The 17354-nt window shown below is 40.9% G+C and overlaps 1 protein-coding gene across 1 annotated transcript in view; it reads right to left on the bottom strand.

Annotated features, from left to right (window-relative positions):
• Positions 1 to 17354, bottom strand: part of SORCS3 (sortilin related VPS10 domain containing receptor 3) — a 268231-nt gene that overhangs the window by 98834 nt on the left and 152043 nt on the right. Inside the window, exon 5 of the mRNA XM_038140273.1 lies at positions 959 to 1032. Within this exon, the coding sequence (XP_037996201.1) occupies positions 959 to 1032 (74 nt within the window). The remainder of the gene's footprint in view (positions 1 to 958; positions 1033 to 17354) is intronic.

Here is a 17354-nt window from a genome sequence, read left to right as displayed (position 1 = left end):
TGAATTTTCAAGTTTTCCAAGTCCTTTTTATTTTTAACCATCCAAAATGTAACCCTCCGGTTCCTTAATATTACAATCTTTTTGGGTCTTAAGGACCAGACACTTTCTTTAGCTATGCACAGATTCTGTAAATCAGCACTTCTACACATTCACACACACCCCATCATCTGGCATATAGTAAGTACAGCATTAAGAATCTGATTCGAGCCCCAAATCCTAAATTCAACTACAGAAGACCGACACTTTTTTTTTTTCTCTCTAAAAAACTCAATTCTTAAGCCTTTACATGGTGCAGAGAAGTTTGGAAAAGATGCATCTGAGATGGCTGAGCCTGGAGATAGGAGCTAAATTTGTTTCATCATCTGATTTTAAGACAGTCTTCCAATTTGAGAGGTTGACACTTGGGAAATGAGAAGGAATTGAGTCACAAAGCAGATTTTTAGCAAACTGCAGATCTTGGGCTTTTACTAGTCACTATAATAAAACTGGCTCCTCAGAGAGTGATTTAAAGCAGAGTGAATCATCCCTTCGCACCAAGATTGCATAAGGATACTGGGCAGAGTGGCTGGCTCTGCACAAAGACTGTGTTCTAGGCTAAAGTAACTCTCTGAAGGGCTGAAAAACAGGAAGTCTAATGGTCACAGGTTTGTCACTGAGGCACTGGGCAGCTCCTCTGTGTCACTCTAAGCAGATGTAAAATGAAGAAGCAGGAATTTTGCAATTGTCAAAAGACTTGTACTTCTCTGTAAAAGACACCACGTTTTGTCAGACAAGAGGTGCAAACATGGAGACTATTGCACTGCAAGGTGTGTTTTATGGAGTGAATTTATACCATTGATGATGAACAAAACAAGGGTATACTTCCTGTTCAGGTAAAGCAACCAATCCCTTCAACTTAGATGCCCTTCTCCCCTCCATGACCCACCCAAAGCAAGCCAAGCCAGTGGCCCTAACTCACCAGTAAAACCTGTTTGGAGTGACCCGCTCATGCATGAGCTGCCATTTTCTTCCAAAGTCCATGGAGCTGTACAGCTGGAAGACAGAGAGAGTGAGAAAGAATAAACTTTGAGGAAAAAGAAGGAAAACTGTTGCTAGATAAAATATTAAAATCAGCTCCGATTAAAGAACATGAAGGGATTGTTCACAATAATTATACACAATTATTGATCACCTTCACTGCCAGGGAAGGCTAACAAGGCAATGTCTTCCCTTTACTCTTACACCAGACTGGGCTCCTGAGAATCAAAAGCAGGTTTTCTCTTCCCAAACCTTGTCAAACAATTTTGTCCTTCCAAATTTCAGCTGTCAACACATTCACTTTGACTGCCATATAACAAAGCTGGCCATTCCCCTGGCTTTTTTTTGCTTAATAGGAAGCAGGTGACATGTGAGTTCCTAGTATCAAACAGAATGAGAGACAAATCAGATTAGTCAACATGACTCTGATGAGGTAGTGACTCTATCCTCAAGGTCATGCCATTACTTGTTTTTACGGAATGAATCAGATCTCTCCTGTATTGAAAAGTAAATTGCTCCCAATTTATATTTTCTAATATTGAGAACAAGGTCTAAATTTTTAGATAAGTTAGAAATCAACCTACTCATTAGTTAAACACCAAAGATAGTGACATAACTCTTCTTGGAAGCCAAATTTTCAATATAATGATTTTTTTGAGTCTCTGGTTAAGAAACAACATGGCTGTAATGTAACCAAATTTCCATGCAACTCCACACTGAGTTTCAGACATATGTTTGCTTCATATATATTCTGCTTAATACCACAAACACCATTCTCTATGTAATTATTTTCTTACCCACAATGCATCCTCTCACAATCAAAACATATGTAAGCTCCTTTACTCCAACTATGAGCAAATTTGGTTCTTCAGAGAAAAAAATATGCTTTGAGAAATAACTACTACGCTTTACCACTAGACCACAGAGAACTAAATATCAGGCAGCATTTTGATCAGGATTTCAAGTGAATTTCATCTGATATATATTCTGGCTTAACAAAACAAGGGTTGATTGCCAGCTAAGGAGGTAGATAAGGGAACTGGAAAAAACTTAAATGTTTGTAATAGCCAAATTTAAGTCCCTAATGGGAAAATGATATCATTTGAGTGTGAGATTCTGCATTGCATTTCATTTGAGTAACTGAATTTGCAAATTGGAGGCAGGTCCATGTTCAGATTGGAAGGGTTCACAACCTAGTGATGTGTCCTGTGGCACCGCTGTGATGGATGGCTCAGAGTGACTGGGAAGATAAACCACATGTGCTCACACTGAATATTAACGTTTCTTGAACAGGCAGCATCTTTGACCACAGAGATGCAGCAGCCACATCAGAGCTGGACCATAGATCAATTTAGAAAGATGATTGGAAAGGGCTGTTTGAGCAGTGTCCAAAGCCTGAGGCAGTCAATTAATTCTTGCTATGTTTGTACTCAACTACACAACCAAATCACTGTACAGTCAGCAAAAGAAAGTCAGAAACTGAAATTCAGACTCCATCAAGTATCTAATGCAACTGATATGTGTAAAGACAAAAGAATCAGGCCTTTGCATTTATGCCAACAGGAATACCAGTCTGGCCCGTAACAGCTCAAGCTGCCAGTAAAACACATACAGAGGAAAGATATGGAAGTGCATCCTGCAATCTTCACATCAAAAAGGGCTCCAATTATGTAAACTTCAGCCAACACCACTAAGCTCATGAGAAATATTAAGAAAGATTTTCTACCCCATGCTTTTCAGGAGATCAGATCTTATATCTGAATATTCTAATTTGGCCATATTTCTTTAGCACTGTCTCTAGACAGGGTAACATACTGCACTACAAGTCCACAACAGTCACATTTCCTCTGCTTTTCAGGTGATTGTCTAAAAAAATGTGATAGAGTCCTCTGTCCCAAAAGAGATTCTGTGTAGATACAAAAATAAAGCAACAAAGCACTGCTTGTATTTTTTAATTAAAGGAGCTAGGGAAAGAAAACTTGTCCAATTCAAGATTAGACTGATGAAGTCAGCATCAATATTAAGATAACTAATTCTCAGAACACACAGATTTTTACAAACAATAACTGAGAATCCACACTCCAAAGTCAAAATTCTACAGTGCTACGACTCTGCCCAGAGTTTAGCACAGTTCCTGCCAGGAATATTCTTTGAGTAGCTGGACATGGTTTGCACATACAAGGACCTCAGCACAGACCAAGCTGCATCAGTTGCATCAACTTGGTTATCCTTTTTAAATCCTGACTACAGGTGCAAGTTAGCCAGGCTTCAGGCAACTTAGTCCCAGTTAAGTCATGCTCACAAGCAAGTCCAATTTGGTCTAGCATCCTCACTGTATTCTGCAATAGATTAACCATTCTCACCTTGAGAGGAAAGGATTAACAACATACAGCCATTTCCTTCGATTCTCTTTTATCTTTTGCCCCTGGCATTTCCTTTTCTTCTGCAGCAGCATAACAGCAGTAGCTACAGAAAGCTCAGTGACATGAAGCACAATCTCTTTCAACCACTCATGTCTCCCCGTGTCGCTTTCAGGGAGCATCCCACTCTGTATCAAGTTAAAAACCATAGACCAGCTGTTGCTCTAGGTTTTTTTCTTTCTTTTCTCTTTTAAAGCTCAGACTGACTGATGTCAGAAGGATTAAACTGAACTTGCAGCCTTTATGTGATTTCAGATAAAGAGATAAAGAGGATATTATTCATTTCAATAATTTTTATTTATTATTCACCTACTTACTCTGGGCATCCACTTCAAATTTTAACCTGATGACTAAATCCTAAAAATGTATGACAGAACAAATCCCTAAAAGGCCTCTCTGGCCCAGTTCAGTTTTACAGTATTATTTACAGATGCAAATGCAAAGGTTAGTGTTGAATAAATAAATAAAACATACAATAAAGTGATTCCTAGAATGCATTAAAATTGAATATATACATATATTTTTTAATGTCCCTTCATGGGAGAAGACAAGCTTTAGAAAAGACAACAAATTTAGTGGCAAGTACAGCACAATTCAATATAAATTAATTTGTCCTAAGGCTGAATACTAAGCAAAGAACAAAAATTATGTAGGTATGGTGCCAAGATTTTCCCATTTTAAAGCTCTGCTCTGGCTCTTTAGTGACAAGTAATCTGTGGCATTTCCACCACCCAGAGCACTCCAACACACTGGTTCAAGAAGGGCGCTACCAGTGTACCATGGGGGTGGTATGGTGAGGGTATGGCCCTTCTGCAACCTCCTCTGCTACGTGACTTACTCTGGTGACTGAAAAATTAAGACCATTATGGGTCTTTATGTTTGTCTGGGCTGGTCTTGTCTCTTGATGCAGCTAAACAGTGGCATGCAGCAGATCTGACTCTGCCTCCACTCAGGAGTCTAGTCAGACCTATCACAACAGGAAAGGCTGCACCATCGAAAAGGTAAATGGCAAATATTTATCAAAACAGCATCACGATACTCCCCACTCAAGGACTGTAGCACTAAACATATCACATCCACCAACACAGCCCTGCAGCTCACCAAGAACACAATCTGTGCAAGGAAAGACGTTGGCAGCCCCAGTGATACCCAACTTCGTTTCACTACAGGCCAGACCTTAAATCCTGCTTGTTTTGCTCAGCACAAATCTGAATCATAAGGATTTTATGTACCACAGGCAGAATGCTTCGTCTTCAAATTCTAAGAACAGTGTCAACATTTTATTTCACACCAGCATTGCTTCCAAGTAAATTGGCAAGCCACTTAAAGAAGGAGTTTTATCCCTGGTGTCAGATTCTGTGCCACAAACACAAGCAACATACCAGAAACACATTCAGAACTACAGAACAGTAAAGAAAGGAGTTATAGATACACAGTGTTGCATGTGAAAAATGCTGTTGCAATTCTCCAGTACACATCACGTTGGCTGGCTTGGAGGATCTTGTTCAGGGTTGCAGGTAATTTGGTTTGGGTGTTTTGTTTATCTTACTGACGAGAGCTAGGAAAGAAAGTTTTAGGTTTTCTGGAAAAGTAAAGCTTTTCATGGAACAGCATGAGAAACTGGTCTGCTTCAATTCCAGTTACGGAGAGAGTAGAGAAGAACGAGCCATGAAGGAAACACAGGAAGAGACTCAACCTCCTGATATTAATCCATGTTCGAGCCAGTCACCAAGGCTCATTTTTAGACAGTCAAGACACTTCTAAAACTGCTCATTTTTAAAGTTTTAGAATCTTCCACCTCTCCTGAAAGACACTAAAAACGCTCACAGTGACTAGTGCAGAAGGATATAACCCCACCCAAAACACATGATCTGGTTGAGATGGATTTCATGACCTGCTTGGTCTTCATGGGGGAAGCACAGAGAAGAATGAAGTTTGAAGGCAAGCCCAAGAAAGACCAAGCATACAATATCCTGGGTACACTCCATCACTGCAAGAAGCATGTATAGATGTCACTTATAGACTGAAAAGCAATAGAAAACAGACTAAAGAAATTCAAAGAGCTTTGATATTTATAGACTTTCATGTATACACATGTAGGAAGGAGGGCACCAGGAACATACATAAAAGCCTGTAAGCAAATAAAATCAAATATTATTTCTTGCTATGAAATCAGGTCTATTAGCCTGAGAAAACATCTGGTGAGACACTCCATAGTTTTCTGCCTGCCAGTCATCCAAGAGTGCAAATGATGTCAGATAAAGTAAGGAGGATCAGCTGAACTACATGCATTTAGAGGAACAATTCATTTATTACACAAAAAAACTACACTTCCTCCAGACAATACATGCAGCTGATGATGGAAAGATGTATTTAAAATACATGCATCAGGGTGAGAGTGGGTCTAGTGGGAATAACTTGGCAGCAGCTGACACATTACGGAAGAGAAGGGTCCGATTAGCCTGGCCTGCTTGGCCTCGGAAGAGCACGATCCCAAGCAGTAGCTCAGATTGCTTACATGAAAAGATGGCTCTGATCCCAGAAAAGCACAAAGCAAACTAGCACCTTCTCAGCCAGAGCCGGTGGGGAAAATCTGCAAGATGTGTGGAGGGTTCCTGCCAAAAACTCAAACCCGGGCAGAAGAAAAATAAAATTAGGTCAACATTTCTGTAGGAAATTGGACTGCATGCAAAGGATAACTCAGAAAAGAAAGTCTGTTGCAGGGTCTTAAATTTTCTCTACAGAAGGAAATAAACCATTAGCACTAGAAAAAAATTAAAGGCTCAGAAAAGGTTGCAAATTCTCAGAAAACTCAAGGTGTATCTTTTCTCTACACTTCTGTGTTACAAATGAAATTGCAAAAGAAGAAGGGTGTCACATCATTAATATTTCAGAAAGGTCATTTCTAGAAGGAAAATGAACAGGAGGAAAAATTCACAATACTTTTCAGTCTCTAGAGTACAGAACAGATAAGCCATGTCTGACAACGACCAGTTGAAGACAGGATACATTCAGTACAGCCATGAAGACAGCTGTTGGTACCCCAGGAACATGCCCTGCTTCTTTATCACTTCTTCCATCCCTGCATTTTTAAGGACAGATGGCTACCTCTCCCTTTCTCAGCATCAGCGTAATGTTTAAACCGTGGGGTCTATGGAAACCCCTTTCTCAGGTTCTCCTGGGAGGCAGGATGTGTTGCTTCCAGCACTGTGGGTACAGGACTCAGGTCTAAAATACTTCAGTTGTATGGTTGAAACCAGGTCAGGAGCAACCCTTGCCATGGAAGTGGCTTTATTACCCACAGCAGAAAAGCTGCATTCAAAGAAAAAATGTGGGGTATTCCTCTCTTTCTTCTATTCCACTCTTCCCCTCAGCCTAGGCCTCAGTGAAACACCTCTGGAGTGTCAGGAGTTACCACTAGGGACACAAAGGCTAACATCACCTTCAAGCTGATAACCACCACAAGGACTGTCTGTGCTTGTTCTTCCCAACTCCTCCAAGGGAGTTGCCTATCCTTGCCATCTTGCAAGGCAGGGCTCCAGTGGTACCAAGATCTGAAACTTGGAAGTGCTTCTGGAGCCCTTAAATAATGGAAAAAAAGAGCTTATCCTTTTCTTCTCTTGTCACAAGCTGCCTGGAAACCACAATTCAGGTAAGGCACTCTTGACAGCTCCACAGTAAAGAAGCTAAAAATAAATCCTACATCTCGAGCCAAAAGATTTGTGCAACAGCTTGTGGGGCTGAACTTAGTAGAAAGAAGTCTACCAGCACCAAATTTATGGTCTTTGTTTACACAGAGTAGTAAAAACTAGTAATTGTAATGAAAACAAATGGACCAGTTTATCTCTTGACTTTGATTTCCTTTCCAGGTGATTAAAAGCTGCATCAAGAGACCTCATTGCAGCCCAAGGTTCTTCTCTAGCATTGTACAGCCAGATTGTCTTAGGCATGGAAAGAGAATATGCCCAGAGTGATGCATATCTGAGACTCACCAGAGCTGCTCAGTTCCCTACAGATGGTGTATTATAGATGGGACACTGGAAATAGACTATTTTGAAAACTGGTCAAGACAGAAATTGAATACTAAATAAATTTTCATCCTCTGTCCCATACAGAGAGGAAAAAAATAGTAAAGGTTTCTGAAGCTGGGAAGCTGGGGTTTTTTGCCTTTTAAGAAAAATATTTCATAAGCTTATCAATAAGACTGGGTCTTCAGGCAAAAGAAACTCAGTCTCCATCCCACCACAGTAAAACACTGGTCAGGGATCTTCTGAACAAAAGACCAAATGCTTTGGAAATGTCTGACTTCAGGACGTAATTGTATAGCTCAACCTGGTTTCTAATGAAGTCAGACAGGTTAAGACAATGCACTGATGTCATGGTTTCATAGTTTAAAAAATGCTTTTACTCAATGGGTCCACTTTAAACCTGATGCTGAAAGCAAGACTTGACTCTCTCTGCTTTGCCACTACATCTCCAAGAAAAAGGCAAGTAGATAAAACTGGTGAAAAAAAGAGTCCAATTAAAAACCTTCACAATTCAATTTTTCTTAAGCCTCATTGGCACCAAGCACACTTAGCCAAAAATTTGGTATTTCTGCCAAGAGCAGAGCATCTTTTGCTTTTCTACTCCATGACTGGTTTCTAGTGGAACAAGAAATCCAGATACACCTGCAACAGGAGCAGTGTCACAAATGAGTATCATGAAGAGCTTAAGTTATGTTTTAGCCTTGGGTGAAAAACAGGCTCTCTTTTTTTTTGTGCTTTTCCCCTACCTCCAGAAATGCTAGAGTAGTGCAGAAGCAAGATGAAAAATATTACCTCCATATTTTTTAACTTAAACTGAAAATCTGGAGAAAAAATATGCTCAGTTTGGTCAATCAAAACACATTTCAATCATTTCTAAAGAATTTAGCAACTTGCAAAAGGTACTATAAATAGAAATGCCATTTTAGGGGAAGGCTAACTTTTCTGATTGCTTATTTATTCCTTTCTCCATGATCTTTTAACCATTTCAAAATCAGCTACAGAGTTTGAGAGAGGACTAAAGTAGAGAACAGGAACAAGGGAACCATACTGGGACCACAAAGAGATCAGAAGGGATGGAGATGGCAGAGCTGCCTCCTGCTACCAGAGGCCAGAAGGTGCACCAGGAGTTATCTTTACCAGAATTTCTTCCTTTGGCATCCAGTAGGCTCAGCCAGAGGCAGAGGGAGGTCTCAGGTTGCTCCTGTTGTCCGAAGAGGTTGCTTCACTCCTTTTCCCCCCTCAGATCAGCTCTTTAACATTCACAAAAGAGTGAATCACCTCTAATGGCTGCTGATTTTTCTGTCTCAAAGCCAGGCTGATCCCTTATTCCAGTTTCTTCAACTTAAAAATCATTAGGCAGTGTTGGGTCTGAGGTCTGTGCTAATTGGATCCACAAACCACACGGATGAAGCCAATGCTGCTGTGCAGGTCAGCCTGCACTGAGGAGCTCTGTGCCCTCCCAGTCCAACAGGAAAATTTTCTATGCTCCAGGGGGCTTCACATTGCAGCCCTTTAGAAGTCCCTCCTTACACTCCATCAATGGTTATACTCCAGAAGTTTAACAATAAGGGGAAATAAATGTGAAACACATGTCTAATGGGAAGATTTTTCATTCAAATGTGCTTTATTGTGTGATATATGCCTTTAATTACAGTGCAAGCATCTGGGTACATTCATTGCTATTACAGACCAATCTTTCATGTTTATTGAGCATGAGACTACAAGGGACAAAGCAGCAGAGGCTGAGGCATTAGCCAAAGTGGGACATAAAGCTACAATCACATGCTTGGCTGTTCCTCTCCTCCCTCCTTCACAAACCCTGTAGCACTATTTGTAGGTTAACCTCTATATTATACAGACCAGGTTTTAATGGCACAGGGATTTTTTCAGATTAGTGGAAGAAATAGATTTCACACCACCAAACCACCTTCTAAACTTATATAAGATTTTTCAGATTTATTTATTCATGTGGAAAAAACATTTCTGAAATTGTGAACATGGGCATTAATAAATAGGTTTTGAAACTGCATTTAGAACAGCTTTATTTTCTGAGACGTAGTCATTGTTCATGTAAAAAAACTTCACACATCTTGAAAGAAATGTTAGTCTGGTTTCAAGCAGTATGTGTTATTTAGGCAAAATTAAAGCAATGTATTCTGGCCCAGTTTAAATTGTGTGTTATTTAACACACACACACATACCTGCCACCCAATGCAGTTTGCCATTCATCAGCATTTTCACTGACAGTGATGGCTCCCCAGTTGTTTTGACCCACCACCCTCAGACACTGAACAGACACACACCTGAACTCATCTCACCCAGGTGAAAATGCCATTCTCACTCAGAGTCAGTCCTGACACAGTGCAGTTGCCCATTCCACTCAGTTCTCATCTCACCAGCTGAAGAGCAGCAAAGCTCACAGGTCCTGAGGAGCTGCCCCCCACTTCCCAGAGTGTTGTGTTTCTTCACAAAGTCAGAGCTGTCTCACAAACTGTCCATACTCTTCTACTCCATTCCCCCCATGAGGGCACTGGGGCCCCTCACCCTGAGCCGTGGGTTCTGTCAGGGATCTATGGGGCAGAGCAGGCATTTATAGCCTGCCACCACATCTCTTTTGTTCATGGATGTACCCCCAACACCAACCTGAAAGTCTTCTGGGAAACTACAGTAGATGAACAGATACTGCTTAGGACATGTACACATTCTGCACTGGGAGAAATCCTTCTCTGGACAGCTCTGGTCCACACATACAGCCTGTGCTCCATGCTGCCTGGGACAAAGGGCAAATACCAGACCAAACCAGCCCAGAGAAAAGCCCACCTTAGTTCATGGGAGTCTTATGTCCTGCAAAAGAAAACACAGAAGCTGGTCATAGGACAACTCTTGCTCTGAAATAAATTCTACGAGCAAAAATTTTATAAAACAAGGTTGAAGACTTCAATTTCTGATAGCATTGAAGATGCTGCTTCAACAAATATTATCTCCTGCTCAAACACCCCAGCTCTTGCACAATACATTCTTTTAGGCCATCTCCCTTACCATGCACTTTTCATATCCTGTCCTATAATGAATCAAGAGGCTTCTGCAGGCTTGAATATACAACAAAGCAAGTCAGATTCCTTTCAGTCTCATTCTTCTACTCAACAGCCAACTTTGGTCTCCATGAGGGACTCTGCTATTTTGAAGATATTCCCCAGTACTGCTCTTAATATAACTCTTAAAATCCAGTGGAGTCATTCAGCTCACCTCTAGCCAGCCAAATTTCTTTTTGACCAGATTCCCTGGCAATCCATGCATTGACAATAGGCAACAACTGAAGGGAAAAGCAGAGCCTGATTTTACAGGCATCCATCTCCACACATACACAGCCAAGCCAGAGATCACATGCAGGAAGGGAAGAGTAAGAGGTCTCATGGAAAACAAGAAATTCCTCCCTGCACTTCACAGAGATTCAGTTCATCCCCATCCAAGACTGTTTACTGGAGGAACCCAAATGAACAGCATCATTGCAAATACCAGCAACCATCAGGAACGATTTAGCTTGACAGCTGGAGCAGAAGTTGTCACTGCACTGAGACATCACTGCCAGAAAAATCACCAAATGAGAAACTCACATGTTCCAGCGATCCCTCCGGGCTGCTGGGCAGACACCACTTACACTGTCATCTTTGATTCATCCATCACCCAGCTCCTGCAATCAAGCTGTGTACCTTTGGAATAAATGAATCTGCAACTGCAGATCACGCAAGAAAAAGAAAGCTCTTATCTAGCCTCTCTCAGCAGCTCTCTTGGTTTGTAAATATTCTATGGTGTCTATATTTAAGCCATTTATCCCATTTAATTGAAACTCTATGTACCTTCATACCATCTTATGAAGTAGGGTGAAGAAAAAAGCCTCTACAAAGCCCTAGAAGTACACTAACTCAATTCAAGGCAACAATTATAGACAACAACAACTCACCAAACTTGATTTAATGTAACTTTAATTTCTGATATTAATCTAGGTTCATCGTGATGGTATAGTATAACTCATGGTGGAAGGCTGCAAAGGAAAGATAAAGCAACTTTTTCCATGCTGTCACTAGAGAAAAAGTAAAACTCATCTAGCTAGGGAAGATCAGAGTCAATTTTGCAGCAGAACTTTCAGACTTGTGACACTTGTGCCACTGGGTGTGTGTGCATAACTCTCGTGGACTTGCACCAAGATCTGAGAAAATCAACTGGCCTGAAGCAAGTGCTATGTTAGAGGACAAAACTAGAGTCCTGTTTTGGCAGCAAAACTTTTGATGACATTATTGTTCTCCTACTATATGGCACGAAAGTCCCCTTGGGTCCAGTATATTCTGCTAACATGTTATTTTGTACATGCTTTTATCTCTTGAACACTGCAAGTATAAAATGCTACAAAATCTATATTCAGACAGTTTATGATCACTGAACCTCTGGCAGAAATGAGTTGCCCAAGGTGGGAGGCTGTGGGAAGGATCCCATTTTCCTCCTTTTGTACTACAGAATCACAAGGATTTTCTATAAAGCTTTAAGCTTTGTTGTTTCTTTGATCAATTGTCCTCCTCTCAAAAATATCATACTTCATTTTGGTGCCTCAGCTCCTCTTTTTATCATACCCACAATACTCCCAATGAACCAAAATTTTACTGCATCATGCCCTAACTTTCCTTTTACAGCCACCATAGTCCTATAAAAATCAACCAAACACAAAACTTAAGAATTTTATTACTCTGGAAGAACTTCTTGTAACTGTCACAAAACTACTGTGGGGCTTCTATTGCAAAACTTCAAACCTGCACACAGGTGTGTGTACACACTACACAAACAGGTCACCATTCTTCCCCCAGACAACCAATATGGACAGCCAGCTGAAATATGCACCAAAACACAACAGAAGATGTGCAGCATTTGCAAGCATAAATAAATATATGTGTCTTAGAAGCATAAATGCCCTGCAGAAGAACAGTGTTGGAATCAGGACATTATGAAAATCTTGGGGGGTTTGTTCCTTTTCTTTTTTTTTTATGGTGAATTTTTGAATGCTATTAACTGTGAGGAGGCATTTGAAAAACATGGTTTTCAACACTTCCTCAGTCCCAGAAGCATCAAGAGACATGTAAGAGAGGACAACTGAAATTATTCACACACCTCTCTGATTTTTTTCTCTACCAACTTCATTACTTTTAAAGAACCAATTCATTATTTCTAAACACTTGGGATTGAAGTTTCTGAGGTGCTAGACCAAAAATCCAGCAACTGGCCTTCCCTCTCACCATGGACACAATAGGCATGAAAAGCTGAAATATTCACTGGACTACCATTAAGCATATGGGACATTGGAACCCTCCATGCCTACTGAGGGGACAGAGGAGTTGCAGCTGTTTCTCTGGCATCTTTATTCCCCAGAAAAATTGATTATATGAAGTTTCTATCAGAAGGAAAAAAAAAGGTAGGAAAAAGAGAACATTTAAAAAATACATATATAAGTGAATTGTCATATGTCAAGGTTGAACAACAGAAATAAGTAGTTGCCTTAACACAAGTAAGAGGCTCCCTGCCCAGGGACTCTGCATTTCTGACCAGGCACATTTTAGGGGGAAAAAACCCTGTGCACTGGGAGGCATAAACTACACCTATCTTGTTTTATGTGAGAAAATAATACTGTACATGTTTTCAGGTCAGATCCTCCAGTGACGATAATCAGCATTTCCCTGCTAAAATCAATGGACTCTCACTGAATATCAGCTGCTACATGTGTGATTGCACACATCCTTTGGAAAGCACCTCAGGTATGCTATCAGATCAGAACATGGTCCATTTCCTCACTGAAAACAAGCACTGGAGACAGGAATGGTTTGTTGTGACTCAAAAAGGAGAGGCAAGAGCAACAGAGAGAAGCCTACTTGCAAAGGGCAATCCGAGAAAAAACATGCAAGCTACTAGCATTACATGAACCTGTTTCACATAATAGACACAAAGCAATTTGAAATTAAATGTATGAGCCTTTTAACAGACTGTTGTGCTACAACATAAAAGAAGGACCCTCTCTGCCTTGTGGTCCATTTACTACTGCAGCACCTGCTGATGAGAAATTCTCACACAGGGTACCCCACGCCAACTGCACTGGAAGTTCTGCCATGAAATATCAGCTCCTGACTGCTGCCTTCTGATGCTTCTCTGTCTTTGTCTCTCAGATATGCATCTCTCAACTATATAAGACTGATTTCAGGAAGCTGAAACGCCCCTGCCTTAGGGGCAGAACAGAGAGCAAGGGCCAGCCTGCTATTTCCAGGCCTGCCATTCCTACTCCTGAGTTCAAGCTCCCAGTCCAGCACACAGAAAATGCATCCCTCTGGAAGCACCCTCACAGACTGCCCCTCTTCTTGGGTGCTGGTGATGTAACAGACAGACGTGTGCAGGGGCTTGTTTGGGGGGATGAGGGGGAAAGGACTGTACCTTCACCCCAGAGCATCATCCATCCAGCTGGCTGCCTCAAGGAAAAGAAAAACAAAAGGTTGCAAACTCTTTCTTTGCTTGCACACCATGTTTGCTCTCTTCTCCAGGGTGAGGGTCATTAGAATCTGTAAGCACGATAACAGGAACTAGGAAACTAAATGCTTTTTGCTGTTTTGATCATATTGGAATCATATCCCCTGTAATCCATTTTGCACACATCCAGTCAGCAGGGTTGGTTTTAAGTCCCCTAATCTCAGGTAATATAGCAAACAGTTACATCTCAGCAAAGGAAATTACTTCCTTGACACTCAGCAGAGGCCTCCTCAATACAAATGAGTCCAAGGTACAATTTACTTCATCCTAAAAGAGTCACCTCCATTTGCTTCCAGAAATCAATCAGCACCGTTCAGTAGATCACCATCAACTACAATGTGAAGCCACAACACCCAATGTAGGCGTACACTGCAACATTTTAGATCTCTACAGTCAGGCAAAATAAATCATGCCCCTGGTGTTCTTATTCTTCAGCCTTCTTCACTCCTTCATTTTTATTCCCATCTGCTATATTTATAACCACTCTTCACCCCACTTAGGCTCCAGATAAAATCAATATACAGCCATGATTTAGCATGGCCCAGGAATAAGCCACAGGATCCTTGCTCTGTTACACAATAAACTAGGTTGCTCCAGCAGAAGAGCACATTTAAGCATCAAATGTGTCTCGCTCCATTTACCTCTATATTTTCCTTTTCAAAGTAAAACCTGCTCATGAAGTGTCTATAACATAAATAACAAGCAATAGGAAAGTCTGTTCTGGCTAAATCAAGTTTCACAAGCCGTTACTTTCTCTTTGCCATCACAAATCATCACAAGCCCAAAGTTCAGTATTTTGCCAGGACAAAATTCATTGGGCATTTCTGAAGTAGAGCCAAGGTTGCATAATTTAATTTCCCATCTCCCATTAAAACTGCCAGGCCTACCATAATCAGCATGATAAATGTGGAGTCATACGTCTTCTTTCTGACGGTAATGCCCATCAATACTTCAAATGCAAACAATTGTGACATCTGACTTTATAAAAATTACCTGGTGCACCAACACCACTTAATTAAATTTTAAAAATGCTTTTGTTATGTTTAATGAATGATATATTATACTGCAATGAAACATGCAGCAATACAAATACTTCACAATGCCAACAATTAAGGCTCACTTCACTTACGGCAATTGACAACACAAGTGCTCCTCACTTCATTCAGTTTGTGCATTCCAAATGAACTGGTTAGCAAAAAGGGTGCTTCTTTGCTAATGAGTTTTGTAATCAAGGCATCTATTTTAATTTCAAATTGGCTAGATTGGGGAAATTGCTGAACTAAATGACTGGTTCTAATTAGGATTATAAAAATATTCATCATGCTGCAGAATTAGTGCAAGGTCTTGATTTACTGACATTTGCATATAGCTTTAGTTTAGGAGTGGAAAAAACCTCCTGATAAATTGTCTTCCTTCTAATGAATTGAACAAACACTATATCTGTTTTAGTCATCCTTTCATTTAAAGGCACTGATACATATTCATGATTTGTAAATGAAGTTAAGTGATTTCAATTCTTCAGTTCATTATCATATTGAAGAAGACACTTCTGTAAATTGCTTTTAAGTATTCCCTATCTCAAGGGTTTGGTTCTTTATGTTTGGTTTGTGTTTTTCTAACTTTACTAACATTTCAGCTTATCTGTTTGATGGAACCCTGCCTGCCTGGGAGAGCTGCTGGCAGGTGGCTTGTCCAGCAACACAGACACATGGTATGTTTGTAGAACCCGATGTTCTCAGAAGAGTATTCAAAAGGCAAAAAGATGAAAGGGTTATTTGTGGCTAAGTCATGGGAACAGGACTCTAACTGCGTTCAGTTTCTGACTTTGTTATACTTCTCAATGGTAGTTAGGCAGTGAAACACTTTAATGACCTGTGCCTGAATACACTAGAGATGCTCAGGGGACACCACTTTGTCTGTCAGCCTCATGTTCAATTGCAAGCACTCTTAGGCAGAGATTGCTTCTTAATATGAATGTGCAATACAATGGACTAACATACTGATGTTAGAGATTTCTTTGAGCAGTTACTGTAATGTGGCTGATATCAAACATGAAACACTGTGTGTTCCTTTACAGGTGGGCAATGTACTCACATTATTTCCTTCCTCAGTATGGTAGGCCTGTGGGACTAACTGTTATTATGGCAGCTTCCTCAGTCTCCATCCCTTTGGGATGAAGAAAGAATGCAGTAGGTGTGCCTCCATCTTCACTCTGTGGGGTGCTCAAATGTCAAGTGACTGGTGCAAGATAAATCTGGAAGCTGAGCATTGTATCCATAGGATTGGAATCACAGGCAGTGTGCTCTTCAGATAACAATGAACCATGATGAGAAACTAGCCCTGGTGTGTTCTCTCACATCATGGAATGAAATGGTGATTCTACCATGAGGATCCAAGCAGGAGCAGACAGAACTTTCTTTCCTCGTTAAAAGTAATGCTCACATCTTGCTAGGAAAAGCTGTGTTTTACCTAAGAGGTGCAGTCTTGAGCTGTTGTTGATAAAAGGAGTAGTTACTCACACTTCTAACAACTTCTGACAACTGCAATTACATTTAAATTCCAGGAGCAGAAGTGCTGCTGAGGAGAAAGTAACAGGTCTGGGTGCCTGCTGATTTATATCAAAATGAGATGTGAGGCAGACACCAGCCTGCCTCTCCTCATCAGCCCCATACCTCAGTTCCTAAGAAAAGAAAACCTACAGGCCTGGGCCAGAGTCACATCTCACTTCAGACATGCAGCAACTCTCACTGCTTAATTTCAGCACATCTCCAGTAGCAGCTGCTATCCTGGAGTCACGTTTCCAGCATTAGGAGCTCCAACTCAAAGTACAATAGCCTCACCCAAACACAACCCTGAAGCCCCCTTGTGCCTAAGTCTCCTTAAAGGGCACAAAAAAATCTGAGACCAAGGAGCCCTTACTGGAGGCATTCAAGACAGGACTGGACTGGGTGCTAGGCAATCACATCCAGGCTTCCTTTCCCATAAAAAGCTGGATTAGATGATCTTTTGAGATCCCTTTCAAATTGGATTGTTCCACATGTCTGTGAAAACAGCTCATCACAAAGAATCCCAAAGATGAATGAGTGCTTGGAATAAGGTGCCTATATTCCTAGAAGCAACTCCCCCTGGATTTCTCTGGCAGCACCCTGCCCAAGTGCACATTATCAAAAAAAGCCCCAACCAAACAACCCCACCCTTAGCTGCCTTACTGCCCCATGTCATACTGGGAGACTGGGCCTAAATTCCAGGGGAGCATTTTACTTGGAGCAGAGACACTGCCTTCATGGCTTTGGTTCAGTGTCTGGCACATTAGAAAAAAATTAGAAAAAAA

The sequence above is a fragment of the Motacilla alba genome, chromosome 6, assembly GCF_015832195.1.
Source record: "Motacilla alba alba isolate MOTALB_02 chromosome 6, Motacilla_alba_V1.0_pri, whole genome shotgun sequence".
In the NCBI taxonomy this organism is placed as follows: domain Eukaryota; kingdom Metazoa; phylum Chordata; class Aves; order Passeriformes; family Motacillidae; genus Motacilla; species Motacilla alba.
The sequence above is the reverse complement of the archived record's forward strand: the minus strand, read 5'-3'. Positions and strand labels throughout refer to the sequence as shown.